Source organism: Benincasa hispida, chromosome 11 (genome assembly GCF_009727055.1).
Source record: "Benincasa hispida cultivar B227 chromosome 11, ASM972705v1, whole genome shotgun sequence".
In the NCBI taxonomy this organism is placed as follows: domain Eukaryota; kingdom Viridiplantae; phylum Streptophyta; class Magnoliopsida; order Cucurbitales; family Cucurbitaceae; genus Benincasa; species Benincasa hispida.
Genome location: NC_052359.1, coordinates 42138760 through 42162425, shown reverse-complemented (window position 1 = coordinate 42162425; position 23666 = coordinate 42138760). Strand labels below are relative to the sequence as shown.

Genomic DNA, 23666 nt, shown 5'->3' with positions numbered 1-23666 from the left:
CTTATCGATTGTTTCAAGCATTCTCTATACATTTTGTCAGATAATCGAGATTTTGGATCTCAGTATTAGTCTTAGATAAAATAATACCGAGATTCTATATATGTGATCTTTCTCAATAAAATCTCGGACATAATTAACACCGAAATTCAATATATTTCTACTTTCTCAATGGAATCTCGATGAGGATTAATACTGAAATTTTACATATATCCCAAATTTCATCTAATTTTTCGCAAAATTTGATGTTTTTCAAAATTTAAAAATGATAGTGCAATCATCTTGAATCAATTTGGAAAATCTATTTTGATAATTGGAAAACCCATTTGGAATTTTAAAAATTCATAAAATTGTGAAAACAGAAATCAGGCTAAATATAACCGAATTTGGAAAAAATTTGAAAAGATATAAGATTTGGGAAGATTACTAAAAAATTAGGTATCAAAAAGACCTAAAACAACTAATAAGTTAGAAAAAGTAAAATTTTTAACTAAATTTCGGTGGTCGATCTCGCATAGATTTCGAGAAAAACTATTTGAACCACAAAAAATACTAATTTTATAATGTGAAAATTAAAAAAAAAAAAAAAAAAAAAAAAAAAAAAAGAAGGTTATTTTCAATAATTTTCCAAAAATATGATGAACTCACAAATTTAAAATAATGTCAAAATAATTACTTATACCTCAAACTATGCTCTAGCAGAACATTTAAAAAAAATGTACAAATAGAATTAGCATTATAAAATTAGGATTTTTAGATCCAACACTCTCAATACTTTATCAAAAGATATATTTTAAGAATAATTCTAAAATTATTGAAATCACTTTCATCAATTTCAAAATCAATCTAAAAATATTATTAATAATCTAAAATCATTTTTATTAGTAAAAAATGCATTTAAAAGAATAAATTTAAATATTGAATAAATATCTTTTTATTTGCGACGGATTAAAGCGATTTTAAACATTCTAATACCATCTTACTTCTCTATTTTCTATCTTTTTTTCTCATCCCTTCCTGATACCCTCTTACTCCCATTTTTTCTTTAATTGCTTGACATTTATTTATCTAAAATAAATAAATAAATACAAATACATATTTTAGTTAAGGTGTGTATACTATAACGAGAAGAAAGAGAATAAAGAAAGTATAAATGAATTTTAGAACTCCAATGTCATAACAAAGTTGTACGTTAGTAGTTGAATATGTGTTAATAGTCAAATACTTTTTTTTATTATTAATTATTGTGTTGGTATGTTTTAAGGGGAGATTTTGATTTTGGAATTTTGTAAAATTTTATGTTCGAACTTAAAATTTTGCTTGCCAAGATGATTGGTATAAGCCAAAAATTAGAAAATTAAAAGAAAAATAAGAATATTGATATGAAAAAAATGAAAAAAAAAATAGGATATCTATATCATATGTTATAAAATTTGTTCTTTTCAAATTTAAGAAAATTTCAAGCAAACTGATCACCATATTGACAAAATTTAATTATGTATTTTTAAATTTGTAACAATTTAATTTCTAAAATTTAATAAATAATGGTAATGATTTGATCCCTATCCATAAAAAAAATCAGTGTCAATTTTTAATACATAACGACTTAATCTTTGTAATAAATTAATTTTCAATCAATTTATCAATTTACATGTATAAAAAATTTCACTAAATTATACTATTATAAAACATTTCACAATAGAAACTAAATCGTTATTTAGTGTCAATACGAAAGTATAAGAAATAAATCATTATCAATAAAATTTAAAGACTAAATTGACTTTTTTGAAAGTTTAATATTTTTTTAAAATATGTTTTAAATATCTCATCTTTATTTGATGGGATTGGCATCCTCGAGTGGGTTATGGGTTGAATTAGAGAAAAAAGAGTTTGACTTTAGCATTATGGTACTATATTAATCTTTCAAAAAAAATTATGTTACTAAATTAGAACCCCTTCAACTTACTTTGTTTTGAAAATTCAGCTCATAGCTTCTTCTCGTAATGAATTAAATAATATCCACCAACTCATAAGCAAATAATAATATTATAAAATAAGGTAAGTTCACGCCCAAAAATAGGATGAATTCACAAATTCAAAATAATGTCAAGATAATTATTTATACCTCAAACTATGGTCTAGCTGAACATTAAAAAAAAAAATCCAAAAAATTAATCCAGCAAAAAAAACATTTAAAATAATTACTTTTAATAATACAAAAAATGCATTTAAAAGAATAAACTTAAACATAAATCAATATATTTTATATTTCCAATTGTGAGAGATTAAAACTATGTTTAGAGTGATACACTAAAAAGTTATTTTAAACTTTCCAAGATTAATCTCTTCTCCTATTCTATGAATCAGTTTAAAAGGCAATTAACTCCTAAATAATTAGACTTCGTTTAGGAAAGAAAATAAATAATCTTGATAAATTTTATTTTTAAATTAGAAAAACTAATTATGATACTAGATAAATTAATGTTAAATTAATATAATTTAATTATATGAATACTAAGAATTACTATTTTAATTGTTTTCATATAATGTATTATAATATATTTTTTAAACTTTATCTGATTTAAATTTCAACTAATTTTGTTTAATCTAAATTGTTTGATAAAATTTTTTAAAAAATAACGTTATAAAAAGTAGATCAATTAAAATTTGAAAATATATGTTAAAAAATATTAATATTATAATATATTTATTTAAATATTAAAAAATTAAGACGTAATTAGAATTAAAAAAATATCCCCAAAACATTTGGTAATCATTTTATTTTTTATTCTTAATTTTTTAAAAATTAAACTTATTTTATCTTCTTTTTTTTATCATGATTTGTATCTTTCTTGAATACAATTTAAATTCTGAGATAAATTTTAAAAACAAAACAAAAATTTTAAAACTATTTAGTTTTTACGGAAGAATACCTTAACAATTGATTTATGAAATAATAAGATCATTAAAAAATTTCCAAAATCACATCATATAATTGCAATTAACAAAAAAGTAACAGTGGTACTTATCACCACCTCATTAAAAAAAAGAAAAACGGATAACATTGGACAAAAATGAGTAGACAAAAATCCACCACGTTTAATTGGGCAAAGAACAAGAAAGAGAGAGAGAGAAAAACACAAATGTCCCACCACAACTTCGATAGGGCATCTTGAAAGCCTTTTCATATTATTAAAAACCCAAAGGCCTTGTCTTGACCATATGTACAAACACTTGAAAAAAAAGGGTGTACATTAATGAATATCAATTTTCAATTCCCCCTCTTTTCCCACCATATATACAAACCAAATCGAACCAAATCAAACCACTGCAACCATTGGTTGACGTTGATGTTGATAGATTAAGGACCAATTCTATTAACAATTCACAATAACTTATAATTTTTGGTTTTAAATGTATGGATTAATATGAGAGGAATAATCACGAATTCCTGCTCCTTCCCATCCCATCCATTCTTCCCATAAATCCCAATCCGGATCCTCCATTCCTCTCATCGGTTCATCCACCCCTTCATCATATGTCTCATATGTTTCAATTGGTGTCGATATTCCTCTTAAGTTATTCATCACAATCTGTTTCACCAAACAAAAAAATTTACCCCATTAGTAAAGCAAAAACAAAACTATATTCATAACTGATATCTGTTATTTGTTACAAGGTAAAAAATTCCGATTAAAAATAGCTATGATCTGAAAAAAAGTTTGAATTTTTTTTTTCCTGTAGTTCAATAAAATTATATAATCCCAGCCTAGATTTGGTATGGTGTGATTCACGGGCAAAAAATGCTAAATTCAATAGCATTTGAAAATTATGTCAATATTGTTGCTGTTTGTGATTGTGATCATTGCAACTGATCTATCGATAAAAACCTATTATTAGGTATGGCTAAAGGTGGCCTAGGTTCTAATTATAAACTAGAAATGATTAAATTCTAAATTTCTCCTGGTAGGACCAAATTTGCTTTGCCATTTAACATAAAAACGTTCTAACAATTTTGGATCATCCTGGGGTCCCATTAAAAAGCAAAAGACTTATACATATAAATAATTTTAGCTAACATTATATACGACAAATAGGTATAGGAAATTCAACGTCAGAATGATCGCAACTCTGTGAAACCGACAACCTAACCAAACACTCAATTTCACACGCTATGTATTGTGAAATTCAAAGTATTCTTCCTCTAGATATCTATATATTTAATCAGTAATCGCAATAACTGCTCTTTTAAGGGAGAGAAAAAAAAACCAATTCATAATTCCAATAATTGATCCTAATTTTAGTAGATAATTAAAAAAAAGGGGGGGGGCGTATATGATCACGTACATCGTAAGCTTCGTTGATTTGATGAAACTGCACACCACAATTACTTCCTCTGCAAACGTCAGGATGATACTGAAAATCGAAGAAATCGAAAGAATGAGATAAACAAATTCTGTAAAAGAAAAAAAGAGAAATCGAGATAGGTTGTGGAATTACCTGAAGAGCGAGATGACGGAAGGCCTTTTTGACTTCAGATTCAGAGGCTCCAGGTTGAATCCGAAGAGTCCGATAAGGATCAACAACCGATGAAGGAGAAGAAGAAGAAGAAGAACAAGAAACCCTAAGTTGATTTGTTGAACTCTGATCCTTCTTCGGTCGATTCCTATGGCGAATCCACGACGAAGAAGAGGAAGAACCACTCCGGGCAATGAATCCAGCAGTAGCAACGGACGCCATTAACAGAAGAAGAAGAGGAAAGTGTTTAGGGTTTAAAAAGATTCAAAAGAGAAGGAGAAAATCAAGTGAAGGTGAAAGAGGGATTTGGATTTGGAATAGGAAGGGGAAAGGGAGGGCAATAAATAGAATGGAATTGGGAAGAAGAAGAAAGAAGGGAAGGGATTTTAGATTCGGATGTTGTGGAGGGCCGGGATCGTCGGTCCTTATCCAGTGGGCCAATTTTAGAGAGAGAAAGATGACGTGTCCCTTCCACGACACAAACTTCTGTTCTTATCTGTTATCTTTCGTTTCTGTAATTGGTCTTCCTCACTTACCTTTTTCCTATTTTTCACCTTTTTTTTTTACTCCTTATCCTTTTCCTCTTTTTACCGCGCCTGCTCCCATGCCAACTAATAGGTTTAATACAAATTGTCTGATTTACCGCCGTGATTCTTTTATTTATTTCTAAAATTAATTTGTTATAAAAAAATGCTAGTACTATTACTTTTAATAGGTTATTACAGCGCTCTCCACTCCATATCTGGATATTAAATATGATAGTCATGTATCACTATTTATAATCTACCATTAACAATAGTAAATACTATTTCAAAACACTCTTTTGTATTTACTATTTCTCATTAATCTCTTATTTTCTTATTTTCTTATTTTGCTACTGCATATACTATTTTTTCTCTAAACAAAAATATTTTACACCTCAAACACAAATTATTATAATTCAAATTAAAATACTCTACATCTCAAACAATAACTATTATAACCCACTAAGACTACATTTGACATTGCATCAAAAAGCCCTTTGAAAAAAATCTTAACAGTTATTTTCGTTTCGTAAAATATATTTTAATTAAATCCTTTAAAATCAATATCATTCTAGCTTTTAGATTTTTCTAGAATCCGGTAGAATTTTTTTAATTAATATTTAGTTTTCAATTTTATACTTAAAAAAATATATCTTACATTTTTCATGACTTAAATGCGTCCTTTTTTTAAAAAAAAAAAAAAGTATACCATTTTTTTTCTATTTTCCATAATATTTTAAAATTAATCTATAATAAATAAAATTTAGCATACTAAACCATTAATTAAATTTTTAAATTACAAAAGAACAAATTAAAAAATGGATTATAAATCTATTTAAGTTAATATATCTAAAATAAGATGTTTTTATATTTATTTACCAAACACTCTAACCTACTTTTTCAAGTTTCAGGTGAAATTTAGCAAACAATATTTTACTTCTTTTCACAATTGATTTTTTTAAAAATACAACTGGCAACAATTATTTTAAAAGTTACCGCAATCTCAAATGTCCCTTTAAGTCTCATCTTATCCATAATTTTCATTTTTTCCTATTAATAATGTAGGTGCAACAATCAAACTTCTAAATTTAAAGTTGATATTATATCATTAACTTTTACGAACGCCACATAATTCTTAAATATTAATTTCAGTAGTTCATATGAATGTAATACTATATATTCTTTCATCTATTTTTGTCCAACTTTACTAATTTTACAAAGTAATTATTATCTAATTCTATGGTTTGACATCTAATCTTGGTATATTTAGTTATAAAAGATTCTTATAAAATACCTTAAATAAATGGATATTATATGAATGTTTGAATAGATGCTTAATTTTAATCGACGAAGTGAATGAAAGCTTAATAATTTTCATCTACCTATTTCATTTCCACCTTTAGTTGGACTTGATATTGACATAAAATGAATCAATATTTTTGTTAAAGTTTGGAGTATCGTTTTTTTTTTTTTCCAACCGTTACCACCAGGGGAGATAAAACTATTGACTATTAACAGATCGTAATTAATGATTTATTGAAATTGTCAAATTGATATAAAAAGCGTAAATTTGAATTTTTCCAAATGTCATAAGAAAAAGTTGTTCTCCTCTCGAATAATTTTTTATTGTGTTCTACACCTTAATGACATTAGGACCATCATGATAGACCTTTTCTCTTTATAACTTTTCATATTCTATTAAATCTATAGAGCTCAATTAAGATTTTTTTTAAGGAAAAAAATGATATATCTCTAACATATGTTATTTACATTCTATATCTATCAAGTATATAGAGTTCCGTTTATATTTATATTTTTTTAATTTTGATTTTAAATTGTTTAGTTTTTTATTACAGTTTAGTAACTTTCAAAAATTGAATGTAAATTATCCAAAACAACAAACTCTTCAAAATTATCTCAAAAAATAAAATGAAAAGAAGGCAAAATACAGAGTTGTCCATTTTTCTCAGTTATTTATTTATTTTTTTAAATACAGAGTTATCCATTTATGTTATAGATTTACATTGATTAGTCGTATTTATTGAAATTAACGAAATTGGATAGATTCAAGATTGTCAGTTGCTGGCATTATCAAATTAAGATTGGTGATTGTGGGATCATATCATTGTCCTATCTCCTAACCACGATTAGCTATTCAAAACTTGTATTATTATCTCTTTTCATAATTTAAGGGATGTTTGTTTTTTTTTGAAAACGTGGATAATTGAAATTTGTAGACATTTAAAATTATGGATATCTGATATCTTTTTCTAATTATATTTATTTTGTAAAAATATTTTTGAAAATATTTGAGAATACTTAAAAAACTGTATTCGTTTGCTAGGATTTATAATAAAAAATATCTAAAAAATGCTCTTATGATTATACATTGTTTATAATTAATCTAATATAGTTTCAACCTATATAACATATTTATTATCATTAACTTGAATTCCTTTTTAAATTAATATATTTTTATTATTTTATTTGTTATTTTTCTAACAAAATAATATATATTAATTAGATATGTTTATAAAATAAATATTAATTCGAATTTGAATTTCTTTTTAAAATATATAAAAACAACTCCAATATAACCTAAAAGAGTGAAATACATAGTTCACAATATTTATTTTAATTATAGAATGAAAATAAAGAAGAGTGATGTTTATATACATGAAAAAATGCTACAAAGTAAAAATGGATGCCTTCGAAACGAGAATGTTGATCATCCATGTTCCAAAAAGATACCTAAAACTCTCGAAATGTCTTCTGTAAAGATATTCAAAATTCTTAAGATGCCCTCTATATCCATCCTAGGATACCTGAAAATCTCAATATGCTCAGATATCTTATACTACCGCAAAACAAACATAGTAATCTAATATTCACTCTACGAGAATCTTGGATTGTCATGAAACAAAGGATTCCAAATCTTTAATAATACAAGTATTTGTATTTAAAATATATGATAATTGGTGTCTAAATGTTTGTATTTATTATGATATTGCGTTTAAAGGTCTAGTTTCACTAATTTCGTACATAAAAACTAAAATTTAATGATTAAATACATAAATTTTAAATAGTATTAATTTTTGTTAAATTATATCTTTCTTGTAAGTAATATAATATATTATTAATTAACAACTAGTATATTTTCAAATAATATTAAATATTAAAATAATAATTAAAACTAAGTCCGACAAAAATTAAAACTAATACTTAAATACTAACTTATTAATTTAATAACATATATTAATGAATCATAAGATGGCTACATAAAAATAAGTCAAAGGAGAAATTAGTCGTTGTCTTAAATATGCTTAGAACGGACTAATTATTTGGCTAATCAAACATAATCTGAACTTATTCAATACGAAGAAAAATTTAGGCCCTTCTATATTAGATAGTTTAAACTTCTTCCTTCTATCTTTTATTTTTCATTTTGACGTGGAAGCTATTTTTCTTTATTTTATAGATTATATATTTTAGAAAATTATAAAATTACAAAGTTTGCTTAAGTTTATTGGATAAGACGTTAAATGTATAATCTATTAAATTATTTTCAAAATTGAGAGATCAAAAGTCTCCTTCGGAAATTATTCATGTTCATCATTTCCGTGAAAATTCCTTAATTTTAAAATTGACAAGAGGAATATTTATAAAAAATATCTTTAAAAAAAACCAATGATACTAAGTTATAAGATTTATTGAAGGGATCTTTGTAAATATATAAAAAAATATATATTTAAAAATATTTACACTTCAAAAGTACAACCACTTTTGAAACTTTTTGCTATAAGTATAAATATTCATGTGGTTTTTGTATTTATAAGATTTTTCTTTTATAATTATATTATTGAAACTGTAGAACTAAAATGGAATGCAATTTAAAATACAATGATTAATTTATTTTTTTTATATATATTTCTTATATGAAATGGAATAATCAAATCTTTAATTCTAATATGGAGATTGATAATGATATAGGGTTTATGTCAATTAAATCATGCTTATGCCCGTAACTAGATAGTGTTTGTTTTAATCAAATAATTACAAATAAGGGTTTTCAATATATATAACTCAAATAAATAGGTCTAGTTACATAATTGTCTAAAATTTATATTGTTTACATGAATAGGTTAATAGTCTATTATTTTACACAAAAGTCTGACTCAATTTAAAAAATATACACAATAATATTATTAACTCAAAAAGTATATGTAAGGGAGGTGTCTTATGGTTATGAACTTTCCAAAAACTATTTTCTTTTCAAAACATACATAAGTAAATAAAGTTTCTTAAAAATAATTCGGAAATTGTTGCTCTCATAAATGGAAAACATAAATCAGGAAGAAGTTTCAAATTAGAAAACAAGGTATATTTCATATATATAACACTATTTTGAATTTTCTAAAAATAAATCAAGATATATTTAATAAGTGTACGAATAAGAAAATATGTACAATATATCGTCTTATATACTAAACGATACATGTGATGTATACCAACGTTTTCCAGTATATTTAAAATATCTTTCGATAAATGAATATTAATCGAAATTAATAAATATAAATAAGAAAATCAAAATTTGAAGATGATCGTAATAAAAAACGATAAATATTTCAAAATTTATTGATGAGAAATAATATAATTAATGACATTTTAAAAAACAAAATTCTTATATAATAAAAATTTTAAATATTACAAAATTAAATATGAAAGAGAACATATCAAAAAAGTTAAAAATGTTTCAAATGTTGCTGAAATCTAATTATAAAATATTACTAAATTTTAAAATATTTGTGAAATATTAATCATACGATATTCGTGAAATATTAATCACATAGTAAGTTAATTTCTTAAACTTTTATTAGAAAAAAAAAACAAATATAACAGAAATCTAAAGTTTGTTTGGCTTGATTGGAGAAAGTTTAAAAAAATTTGTTTTTATTTAATTTTTTTTATAAAAAAGGTTAAAATACATTTAAAAACTGTTTCAAAAATTATTTACGTGCTTGTCAAATATTGTAATTAGAAAAATTATGTTTAAAATTAAACCGAATAGTGAAAAGAAAAGTAGACTTTGGATAAAGGATAAGACGTGGCGGGCATGAAGACACGTGGCGTACGGCACATCTTTTAATGGGCTGAAAGGAAAGGCCATACACGTCAGCACGCATTCAAATCTCGTGCTTGTCAGACTTACAAAAGAAATAGGATAATGTCATGAAAGGAAAAAAAAAAAAAAAAATACATATATACCATTTTAATCTTTTTACTCTCCGACTTCATTTTAACTTCTAGCATACGAACACGTACTTTCAATTATACAATTAAAACTGGTCTTAAAAAACCTACAAATAAAAGGTATATAGTTTTAATAAATATTACTTTATAAATTTAGAGTTTATTTTTTAATCAAAATTAATTAAATAATAATTTTCACCTCTATGATGTGGTGAAAGTTATAATTTAATATCTAAAATTTGATCGAACTTCACAAATAATCGGTATAGTTTGATAAAATTTTCATAAATAATCTTTACCTTTTTAACTTTTTAGAAAGTCCTTATTTTCGTAAGAACTAAATTGTAATTATAAATTATTGAGAGTAGATTCTAACTTTTTTATCGAACCTATAAAATTCATAATTTAATTAATAATAATTATAATTTATGTGTAAGACTACATATGGACCTTTAATATTAATATGGTTGTTTTCAAACCTTATTAGAGAAATATTGTTGTTTTAGGAGTTCAAGGCTAGAAGTCGAGGGTGGAGGATTCGATTAATGTAGAGGTCGAACGTTGAGAACTCGACAAACAAAGAAAAACTTGGAAACAATATGTATATTAGGGTTGTCGAAGGTTGAAGTTTCGACATACATAAGTCGAAACTTCAACCCTCGACAAGGAAGATATAGTGGGTGAAGAAAATCTCGCAAATTTTGTGATGGGGATCTCGCTCTATAAGGAAATCTCACTAATTTTGTGATGATAGGGTTGTCGAAGGTTCAAGTTTCGATATACATAAGTCGAAACTTCAACCCTCGATAAGGAAGATAAGTGGGTGAAGAAAATCTCGCTAATTTTGTGATGAGGATCTCGCTCTAGAAAGGAATCTCGCTAGAAATGTGGGCTGAATCTCGCTAGTAAGGTGAGCATCGCTAGGAAAACAGTTTGTATACAAGGACCAAATGCCCAAAATACAGAAGTTAGGATAACATGGCCTTCAATAAGTGTTTCTTTAACTCTCCACTCTACACGTGTTCCGGGATTGGTCTGCTTAACTATATATAACCACCTGGGCAACAATTTGTAAGACTCATCCCAATCACCGAACACTTTAGCCAACACTTTTCTTTTTCCCTCCCATACCCTATGGTAAGGAACATGATATCCAAACTTTGATTTGATGTCGGACTGCAGTTGTGCCACACTGATAGATGGTTTTTCTCTTACTGCGTCACAGAACTCCAATGCAATCATTGATGAATCCAATTGCACGTGACTTTGACTTAGTTATGAATAAAAACATGTATGCTGCTCATCATACTTAGTGATCTCGAACAAACCATACAATTTTTTCTTTATTGCACGAAGTCTCCACTTGCAACATTCCTCCCACTTCTTACACCGAATTGTCCAAATTTTCGGTGTAGATTCAACAACCTCATATGGTAAGTGACTTTTATTGCAAAACATTTGACCGCGTGTTGTAGCATTTCTTTGTCTTGACAAATCATCCCTTTATACAATTAAGCACTGTCAACGTCCACATGAGCTATAATTGGGTCATGTTCCCGAATGCTATCCAGTACATTCATATCCAAGTCATTGAATGTATCTGAAAGCATCTCATATTCATGACCATCGAAATCTAATTCTTCAAATTCGTCATCCATTTCTGTTCTGAAGTCTCTATACAGGTTGTTGGCTGTCATATCTTCATTACCACATGGCGATGCAACTGACTCCAGATCAGGATCAATATATTAAGTTGGATCTTCAAACTGGTTAAATGATGTATCAAGATCCACCCCTATCCTATTTACATTTACATACAAATGCACTAGATTTGACAGTGACATTGCCATTAAGAACGTCAAGTTCATAGCTTTTGCATTCGAAATAGGGAATGACATAAACCTTATTGATCTTGATGTTTATAGATTAGGATGTCTATATATTATTTCTATCTGATTTGCAACTCCCACTTGGTGGTTGGTCATACTCAACTCCATCAATACCATCAATACCATTACCATCAATACCATCAATACCATCAATACCATCAATACCATCAATACCATCAGTCATATTACAATTTGTAAACAACAAAAATCCCAAGCATTTGCCTATCATTTTTTGTATTATACTTTTTATAAGAAGTATATTAAAAAATATTAAATTTTTTAGTTTATAAACATAAACTTTTAAGTTTTATGAACATCAACTTTTTAAACATAATAATAAATCAAACTTTTTATAACTATTTTTAAACATAAAAATAAATTAAATTTTTTATACTATTTTTAAAAATAACAACAAATTAAACTTTTCAAAGTAAAATGAGGTAAACTTTTTAAAACTATTTTTTTAAATTTAATACAAAATAAAAAAATTAAATCAAATTAAATTTTTTCAAACTATTTTAAACTATATTTTCAAAGTAAAATACTAGAAAATATCAACTTATCACAATAAACATAACGACAATAATTTTCATATGAATAAACTAAAATTTTCAAACTATATTAAACTTTTGAAACTATACTAAACTTGTTAAGTATCACAATAATTTTGTATTAAACTATAAATATCAACTTCTTAAACATAACAATAAACTAAGTATTTTAACACTATAAACATCAAAGTTAATACTAAATAAATCAAATATCATAAGAATAAACTAAACTTTTCAAATATCATAAGTTCAACTCACAGATTCGACGGTTTTTTCCTTCAAAGTGACAATGTTCACCATTTTTTCCTGTTATTTGTTATCTAATAACAACTACAAAAAATATAAAAAAAAATTAGAATCTATAAAAAAAATAATAATATAATAACAAAAATAAAATTTATAATTATTCTTAAAAAATAAAAATTTAGTAGAGTAACGAACCAGTATAGTTGCGTGAGAATAATTTGTATTAAACGAAATACAATAAGAGAAATGGAAATGGAAATGGGAGGAGAGGAAGATGATTTCGAATGCTTATTTTCGAAGGCAGTGAGGGGCAGTGAGCTATGAAGGGGCAGTGAGCAAATCAAGGGGAGAGGAGTGAACAAAATCAAGGGCAATGAGCTATCGAGGAAGTGAGTGAGCAAAAATGAAGAGGATGGGGGTTTAAAAGGATGTAGGTCAAATGTTAAACACTTGACCCACGGGTTTGGGGTGGTTGAAGAGGTATTAAGGCTATGGCAGAGGGGCATGAATGCGTCAAAGGGAATTAGAGAAGGGGAATCGGATCAGTGGCGGGCAGAGGGAGCATGCATGCAGTCGGTCAATACATGCAGGGAATTGCATAGGGGAATCGGAGCAGAGGCAGCATGGTGATAGGACCTCGCACCTTTTTTAATTTACTTGCTAATAAAATCAAGGTTGACCATATTTTTTCAGGCTTATTCAATTATAGTCAATTTTAATATATGCACTTTCATTAAACTTACTCAATTATAGTTATTAGTTGTAACAAAATTCTGTTGTTGTTATTTTTTCATTAATGATTATTAGCTTTTTTTTCTCATTGGTCATGTATATATATATATTCTATGAAAAATAAATAAAGTGAAGACAATTATGAGTGAGATCCTCATGAGTGAGATCAAGTATTTATTTAACAAACTGTCTTCCTAACGATGCTCATCTTACCAGCGAGATTCAACCTACATTTCTGCAAGATTCCCTTCTAGAGCGAGATCCTCATCACAAAATTAACGAGATTTTCTTCACCCACTTATCTTCCTTGTCGAGGGTTGAAGTTTCGACTTATTTATGTCGAAACTTCAACCTTTGACAACCCTATCATCACAAAATTAGCTTCACCCAATATATCTTTCTTGTCGAGGGTTGAAGTTTCAATATATGTCGAAACTTCAACCTTCGACAACCCTAATATACATATTGTTTCCAAGTTTTTCTTTGTTTGTCGAGTTCTTAACGTTCGACCTCTACATTAATCGAATTCTCAACCCTCGATTTCTAGCCTCGAACTCCCAAAACAACAATATTTCTCTAATAAATTTTGAAAACAATCATATTAATATTAAAGGTCCGACAACATATTCTTATAATTTATAAAGAAAATGTCTAATCAAATTGTAGAAGTAATTTCAGAATTTATTTAAAAATACAAAAAGGATGGATCAAAATAGTATTTTAGTTATCATCTAAAAGATAGGATAAATGTATTTTTTTTTTCTATTTCCAAAGCAATTTAAAAATGTAAGAGATGTTGTGATGTGAAACTGAAACGGTCGGGGATAGATTCCTTCTTTGCAGTGGAACCGCGTATGAAAACGCATCGTTTTGAATGAGTAAACGAGATCCAACCTCGTGATACGCGAGGTCTAGATTAAGGTAACTGACACGTGTATCATATGCAACTGGTAATTTGAATTTCAACGCTTGAAATGTTTCTTACTCATATTCACCTGCATATTTTGAAACAATTTTGTATTTTATTAAACTGTGCTTGAATTTAGATAATACAACAACTATTATCGTTGTGTGAAATAAATTCGATAAAATACAAAGTTCGAGATAAATATCGATTTTTTTTTTTAAAAAAATTTATTCTATTTATTTACGGTGTTTATATTTTCTATTTAATTCATTTAATTTATTTTCCGTTTCATGATAATATTTATTTTTTTGCGTTGCCATGAAAATTTATATTAAAATTGTCTTTCTTCTTTGGCTTTCTTTATTAGAAAGGGACTCTCTCTTGTCTGAGCTTCTTAATAAATCTTCTATTTTGAAAAGGAAAAAAAAATCGTATTTCTTCTTTTTTTAAGTTCTTTAAATTATATGTCTTGGATCTATTTGCAAATTTGAAATAATATATTAGTGTTAATTTTTCAAGTAATAATAATTTATAAAGGTTAGAGGTTAAAACAGGCTATCAAAAAGACTATGTAAAAAAGAAATAAATACAAACAACGTAGAGATTAAAATCGGATAAAACCTACCTTCAAAATTTGGTTTTTTTTTTTTTTTTTACTGATATTTATTAACAAATGTCAACAAACGGAGTCGGTGAATTCAAATAAAAGCAATAGAATAATAAATAAATAAATAAAAACACGAAGTGAGGTTCAGTTTTTTTTACCAAAGGAGCAATTGGCGTAGGTTTATTAAGGATATATATATAGTTTCAGTTGTTTCCAAAGTTGTTTAATTACAATAAAGAAAGAACATCACACAATCAAAATACAATTAAAGAGATGAAAAGACAAGAGCACACAAAACAATGTCTCAAGAAGAAGTCATATTAAAGGTTTTAAAAAAAAAACTCAACAACCCAAACTATAAATAAGGTTCAAAATGACATAGGTTCATGTATATAAAGGATTATTTTTTATGTAAGTGAAAAAGATCTGAATCTTTAATTTTCGTTAATTAGTTAGATTGCGTTTGATATGAAAAAAAATTTGGGAAATTATTTAAAATGACAATATAGCAGAAAATATTTACAAAATATAATGAAATTTCAGAATCTATCAATGAAAGATATTAGTAGACTTCTATCAATATCTATCAAAATCAATGATAGACGATGTAATAGTCTATCAATGTCTATCATTGATAAATTCTGAAATTTTTCTATATTTTGTAAATATTTTAGTTCATCTTTTTATATTTAAAAATAATCCTCATATTTATTTATTTATGTTTTACATTTCAAATTCACACCGCCCAATAAAAGAAATGGTTCCAAACATAAACCGAACAATTATAATTATAAACCATTTGAAAGTTAAGATGAGATCTGAAAACGAAAAATAGAAATTATTTTTCAATGTGATAACTTCCAACAAAATATCCCTTTAATTATTATATAGATATTTTTATATTTATTTTAGTTAGAAGTATCGGACAAGTTGCATTAAAAATATTTTAAGAAAAAACTTTATAATCACAACCAAAAACTGAAAAAACAAGATATCTGTTAAGAAGATATTTCAAATGAAAAAAGAGTGGATTAAATGCATTAGAAATGCGTCCACTTGATAAAATTTTATTTTTAGTTTATGATTTTTAAAAATTAAGTTTATAAATAATATTTCTTATTTTGTTATCTATTTTTTATTTATATTTAAAATTTTATTATTAATTTTTAAATTTGATTAAAATATTATAATATTTTTAAATAAAAATGATTAAGAATACAGTAAAAAAAATAAACATTATTAAAAAAATAATTTTTAAAAAATGAAAAAATATTATTATCTATTAATGTTAGATAGTAATAGATAATAAATCTATTGTGTCAGTGATCTTTACAAATAATTCGACTTAATTTTATTATATTTGATAAAATCCCTAAAAAAAAATATCAAACGGTTTTAATTTTTGAGATTTTGATTTGAGAAAAAGATGTAACAATCAAGAAAGCCATCGGTGTCAAAGTCAACAAGTCAATTTGGAATTGGCAATTCGAAAATTAGATATTTATTACGTGGTAATGACATTTACATTGGATATATTCAAATAACGTTTAATAATTTAATATTATCCAATTTTCACACATTTTTTTGGCTGTGCCACACCCATATTTTCATTCTTATTATTGTTATAAATATTGCAGTTTCGACAACTGTCATTGAAATATGCTTCAAAAATATCAATTTATACATCTTTTTATAAATATGCTAGATTAAGTATAACATAGATTCATTACAGATTCATTGGTCATATATCACTACGCTATTTGAAACAATATATTATCCACAATATCAGGGTATAGACCCTGGCTTTGCTTTTGGTTTCACCCCAAAAGGCCTCATACCAATGGAGATAATCATTCTCACTTATATACTCATGATCCTCCTCTTATCTAACCAATATGGGACTTTGGTCGCATTCCCAACAATTCTCCCCTCGAAAAAAGGACCACCGAACCTCCCCTCAAACAGTCATCCATCCGTCTAACTCATATTTAGGCTAACTCATTTACACTGAGCATACCGCCTATCCAATAAGAGTTCAACCACGGATCACACATGACTACTTTCAAGACTCCACTACACATCTTTGTTTGGCACCGAGGATTCTACCGAGCATGGTTAATTCAGGAGCATGGCTTGATGATACCACAATTGTTGGATCGATTTGGCAACCCATAGAGGGTTGTGAATAGGGTTTAATTAAACTTTTTTTTTAAAATTAACCCAATTAAACTAATTAATACATTTTTTATAAATAATAAGAAAAATTCAATTTATGCAACAAATAAGATGTTAAAAATGTGAATAATTTAATTCTATCAAATTTTAGCAAATAAATAAGAACAAACAAAAACATACAATAAATTACTTAAACTAATTGCAAAAATAAAAAGGAAAGAGTTAGAGAAGAAGACACTGTAATTTTTATAGTGGTTCAGTCAAACTCGACCTACTCCACTCCCCAAGCGCCTCTTGAGAATTTGGATAAAATCTTTTCGACTCTTTCCACGGATTAGAGCCCAACCGTTACACCACTGCTCCTTTTATAGGTTCAAGAGCAAAACCCGATCCTTTCACGGTTTAGGATCAAAATCGTTACAAATGTTGGAATTTTTTAAGAAACACAATACAACTCTCACTAGAGTGATATTTACAAGTTTAAGCACTCAACAAATTTATCTTCACAATACAATAACACTCTCTCAAGATAAGATGAAAAAAAATTGGGAACTTAGAGAGAGCAATAATGGAACTTTTGAGTTTTGAAGGATTATGAAATGTAAAATTTGTTAGTTTAAAATTTGGAAAGGAAGATGGTTTATATAGAGATGAAAAATTTTTTAGAAACCACAATTAATTTGGACCATTGGATTTTGGAAAAGAAAATCAATAGTGGAGATTTTAAACTAAACTAGTAGTAGATACAAACAAAATATAATATTAATTTCTTTTCTTTTGAAATTCATTTTTCTTTTTAAAATTAATCCAAAAAAATAAAAAAATACCATGTGTAAAAAACTAGCCGTTAGACATAATAATATTAAATTCATTTTCCTTTTAATTCATTTTCTTTTTAATTCATTCTTTTTAAAGTCAATCCAAAAATAAAAAAACATACCATGTGTAAAAAAAAACTAAGCCGTTAGACACAAACATAAAATAATATTAAATATTTTCCTTTTAAATTTCTTTTAAATTTCATTTTTTTAAAATTTTAAATCAATCCAAAAATCAAAAGTTCATCATATGTTAATCTCTTAATGATCCATCATTCAACCAATATGCTGCCACATGTCTACATGCAAATAGTCTGGTTATGCCACGTCATCCACCGCGGTATTTTCTCTATAGACTTGTTTTGGTTATATCATCTTCGTTTTAGCTCCGATTTGAGTGATTCAAAAGGTGTTGGAATCGTTGTTCCGAGCTCTACGCTATGGACATATTAAAATACTAAGATTTTTAGTTATTAAAAATTGAGTTTGTTATCATCAAAATATTGATTAATTAATTAATTAAAATTAGTTAATTTGAGATTAAGGGCCAAAAAGCCAATAAAAAGGTCTAGGGTTTATGTTACATATGATGTGATATTAAAACTATAGGTTATAAATATAATATGATTATATTTATTTATAATTAAACAATTATTAGATAATTATTGGTGGTTTTGTCCATAACTGTACGTGAAAGTGGGAGGTTGCATTCAGTTTTCATAACTGAAAGATAAAATGAAAATAGTTTTCATTTTGCAAAATAGATCGGACAATCACTTCAGATTTGGACACTGCCCATCGTCTAGCTAACGAGTGTCAGAGTAAGATAACAAGCAGCGAAAGTATCAAGGATTCATAAACATTCAAATTCACTAATTTTGGCAGATATTAAAGCATGCTCATTTAAATAAAAGAATTTTGAATCATACATTTGTAGAACTCTTCAAGATCTTGATCAAACAGTAGCAATCTTCACCAAAGATCATCGTGAACCATCTCAAGATCTTCTGCACTATCCTCTTTTAGCTTTAGACCGAGTTGTGGGACTCAAGAATAGCTTGAAGCAATGTAAAACAGAGGAAAGCTCACCGCAACACACTTTCGAAGGACCCTTTCTTCTAGTTGAAATTTTCTCTCAAAATTTATGTGTAATCCACGCCTTCAAATCACTCTAATCTTCTTTATTTATTGTAGATGAACATGCAAAGAAGAGATGTGCATGACTTGCAGCTCATGCATGGAGTTTAATGAAGAAGAGAAAGTGGGTTTTGTGTGAGCATGAAGAAGATGATAATGGAAAAACATGTTTTTTCCATTTTGTGCATGCAATGCAAATTTCCAATTTTATCTTTAAAACCAAAATATTGATTTTAAAATCATTTTCATATTAAAACTGAAAAATCAATTTTCTAAAATTAATTAAAAAATATTAATTAATTTAATACCAAATATTAAATTAATTTTTGCACAAAACCATCTTCATATATTTAAATCATATTTAAATATATGTTCTCCTATTACGTTTAACTTTAGTTGGACCGTTTCAAATTAATTTCTCAAGCTACTCTAAAGCTTAACCATTTACGAGCTAGTAGGAGGACCTCGTGGACCTACAGATCATTGGCTCCAATGATTTGAGATTAGTCGACTAAACTCATTAGCCTGATCTAACTCCCATTCGTTAACTAATGGGACATTCCACTATAGCCCGTAATTGAACTTCCCTCACTATAGATATATTATGTCTACTTTATAACCATAATTAATAAGTATATCATTCACAGGTTGTTCGTAATCACAGCTAGGACAAAATAACCGTTTTACCCCTATGAATACATCTTCTTCCTTAAGTTCCTACTGACCCTTTAATGAACAATTCTAATTCATAATCTCTATGAATTAAATCCTTCTCTATCATGAGAAGGCGGGGCCCCGATTGTTCAAGACCTGGAATGAGTACTTAAGAGAACAACCTATCTGCTAACCCTAAATCGGGTAAGAGTGAATTCCATCTTGCAAGGCTATGTCCCCATCTATTCATCTGGTCTTATCCCCATAATTGGAAGCTTATTGAGCAGTGCTGTTGGACTATTCTCACCATTTGCAGATCAAAGGATAATCTCGTTTATGTCACAACATAAAGTTACAGTATTCAGACTATAGCCAAGGATATATTTATTGGATTTTCATAATAAGATGCAAAATCAACAAGTCATTATTATCGATAAATAGAATGTTTAATACGAACTGCGAGTTCTAGGACATTCCTAACAACGAGAGCATACACAATAGCTCAAGTTTTCCTAAACGATTGTGTACACGCGTAACTTACCTAGACGATCGTATAGCTTTTACTAAGCGATCACGCGCGAGAGCGATATCACCTAAACGATCATCTAAATGATCAGACCCGATTTACTAAACGATCATGCACCTGTTTCTAAACGATCAAGCACTCATCTATACGATAGACTCCAAATCTTTCCCACTTACTTAGTCGTTGAATATGATCATGCTTTCCTCCTTCCCTATACCAAATCCAACAAAACCCATACCTCCTGAATTCTCACTCCAAGAATACCGAGATTACTGAGTGGTGATGTCCTCTTTGCTGCGTGTTCGTGTAGAAGACTGTTCAGTAGTGAGCGACAACGAGATTTTGTGGACGATTAACTTGGATATCACAACGACAACGAAAGTTGCTGATATTGATGAGAGCGAGAGATAAAGGGAAGAAGAGTTCTTCAAGAGGTATTGCTCTCGTTCATTTGTATTTGAGTTTTAAAAGCATGCCATAATTTGTTAGTAGATGCATAACTTGTTGTATGTTTGTGAATGCAATATTTCTGTCACAATAAATTTGGAACGATCTTGCTTCTGCTCATAGGTCCTCTTTGATAAGAGTTCCTTTAGGAAATACGACATCTAGGCAGGACAAAGTAAATGTTATGATTTTCCTTCGTCATCATCTCCACGAGGGATTAAAAATGGAGTATCTTACAATAAAAGATCATCGTATCTTGTGGAAAAATTTGAAAGTAAGACCATAAAAAAACAGTTATTCTTCTTAAAACTCATTATGAGTGGATGCACTTGAGGCTACAAGATTTCAAATCAGTAAGTGATTACAACTCCACATTATTTAAAATCAGTTTGAAATTGTTGTTATATGAAGAGAAAATTATTGATGCTGATATGTTAGAGAAAACATTTTCCACATTTCATGTCTCGAATATGCTCCTGAAGCAGCAATATTAAGAGAAAGGTTTTAAACAATATTCTGAACTAATTTCTTGTATTCGAACAAAATAACGAGTTATTGATAGAAAAATCATGAATTTCGACCAATCGAGACAACACCATTCCTTGAAGTGAATTATGTGGATTTAAACAACAATCGTGGTCGAGATCGTGGTCGTGACCATGGTAGATGAAGAAATAATTATTATTTTCTTGTTGGTTGTTCTAATTATTCAAATTTCTAAAAAACCACACAAAATGATGACACAAAGGAAAAGCTTCACATGATAAGAGTTTACAAAGTATTGAAAATAAATGCTTCCGATGTAGAATAACTGGACATTGATCATGTACCTGTAATACGTCAAAACACTTAGTTAATCTCTATCAAGCATCCCTAAAGAAAAAAAGGGAAAAACGTGTAAGCAAATTTTGCATACTAAAATAATGACATATTTAACCTATCCCATATGACAAATTTGGATGTAACGGGCTTATTTGAATCCCCTGGAGAGAAAATCGCCACTCCATATTAAACAACTCAAAGATGATATCTTCATAAGTCAAGAAAAATACACAAAGGAATTGCTCAAGAGATTTAAATTCAATGAAGGTAAAATTGCAAAAACTCCTATGAGCACTACCACCAAGCTTGATAAAGATGAAAAAGGTAAATGTGTGGACATAAAGACTTATCAAGATATGATCGAATCTTTACTTTATTTGACCTCTAGTAGACCCAACATCATGTTTAGTGTATGTCTATGTGCTGGATTTCAGTCTTGTACTAAGGAATCACATTTATACGCCGTTAAAAAAATATTTAAATATTTGATTGGAACTATTGATGTAAGCTTGTGGTATCCTAGAAATGTTGAATTGAATTTGGTGGGATATTCCAATGTGGATTTTATCGATAGTTTACTTGACTGTGAGAGTACTAGTGGGACTCGCCAATTTTGGTAGTTCCTTAGTATCTTAGTTTAGTAAAAAGCAAAATTTGGTTGCTTTATCCACTACTGATGTGGAATATATTGTGGTTGTTAATTGTGCGCAAATTCTTTGGATGAAACAATCCACTACCGATGTGGAATATATTGTGGTTTGTGCACAAATTCTTTGGATGAAACAAACTCTTTGTGATTTTGGATTAAAATTTGATAATGTGCCTATATTTTGTGATAATACTAGTGCTATTAATTTGACTAAGAATCCTATCCATCATTTTAGGATTAAGCATATTGATACTAGACATATTAGAGAGCATGTGCAAAATGGTTATATTATTTTTCAATTTGTAAGCTCTAATAATCAATTAGCAGATATTTTTACCAAGCCTTTGAATGAAGATTTTTTTTTTTTGCAAAAATAGGCTTGAGCTTGGTATTATTCGTTGTGATGCATACTGATTTCCTATCTTACTTGATATTATTATATAATGCATATTGATAGAGGGAGAATTGGAATCCTTGTATATGTCATATTTTTAAGGGAAGCACTTATATGTTTATTGTTCTTTTTGATGATTCAAAAGGGAGGAAAGTATAAGAAAAATGTGTTATGATTGCATTGAATGTATTATTTAGGGGGAGAATTAGTTAAAGGGAAGAAGTTAATTCTTTTGAATAAATTTCAAGCATGATCTTTGTGGTGATATGTATACTTGATATTGAAATTACTTATTAATCATATGTGTTGCTATGGTTATGTGCATTTCCAATTATTTTTCTTCCATGGTTTGTCATCATAAAAAAAAAAGAGATTGTTGGCTTTTTAGCCCTTAATCTAAAATTAATTAATTAATGTTTTGATGATAATAAACCTAATTTTGTTTACTAATAATCTTAATTTTCTGAATAGCCTATAACATAGAAGTCGGAATAAAGATTTCGATGCCTTTTGAATCACCCAAATCAGAGTTCAGATGAAAAAGATATAGCAAAAAGAAGCGTAACAGAAAAATACCCGAGACGATGACGTGGCAGATTAATCATCAAATTGGGCAAATCAGAGAGTACCACTTAGAATTATAGGGTGAGTATGAGATTTAAAATTGCAATCGGTGGATTTTAGTTTTATTAAAAAAAAATAGATTTAAAAGAAATTGATTTGGTTCAAAATTAATATATATTATATAAAAGTGACCAACGGTCACTTTAGAAAAAAAAGTTAAATTAAAAAAATATAAAATATAAAAAGTGACCAACGGTCA

The 23666-nt window shown here is 27.6% G+C and overlaps 1 protein-coding gene across 1 annotated transcript; it reads right to left on the bottom strand.

Moving 5' to 3' along the window:
• Nucleotides 1–3133: 3133 nt before the first annotated feature.
• Nucleotides 3134–4866, bottom strand: LOC120092226 (chaperone protein dnaJ 8, chloroplastic). The gene is made up of 3 exons (XM_039050498.1): nt 4498–4866; nt 4345–4413; nt 3134–3590 (listed from the first exon to the last, which is right to left on the bottom strand). The coding sequence occupies exons 1-3, from the start codon at nt 4735–4737 to the stop codon at nt 3408–3410; spliced, it is 492 nt and encodes a 163-aa protein (XP_038906426.1). The 5' UTR covers nt 4738–4866; the 3' UTR covers nt 3134–3407.
• Nucleotides 4867–23666: the final 18800 nt, after the last annotated feature.

Bases quoted from the DNA above. Each gene is read 5' to 3' on its own strand.
- LOC120092226 (XM_039050498.1), bottom strand. From the start codon at position 4,737: ATGGCGTCCGTTGCTACTGCTGGATTCATTGCCCGGAGTGGTTCTTCC. The intron at 4,414-4,497 runs GTAATTCCACAA...TTCGATTTTCAG, and splicing joins TCCGTCATCTCGCTCTTCAG to TATCATCCTGACGTTTGCAG. The intron at 3,591-4,344 runs GTACGTGATCAT...TTGGTGAAACAG, and splicing joins AAATCAACGAAGCTTACGAT to ATTGTGATGAATAACTTAAG.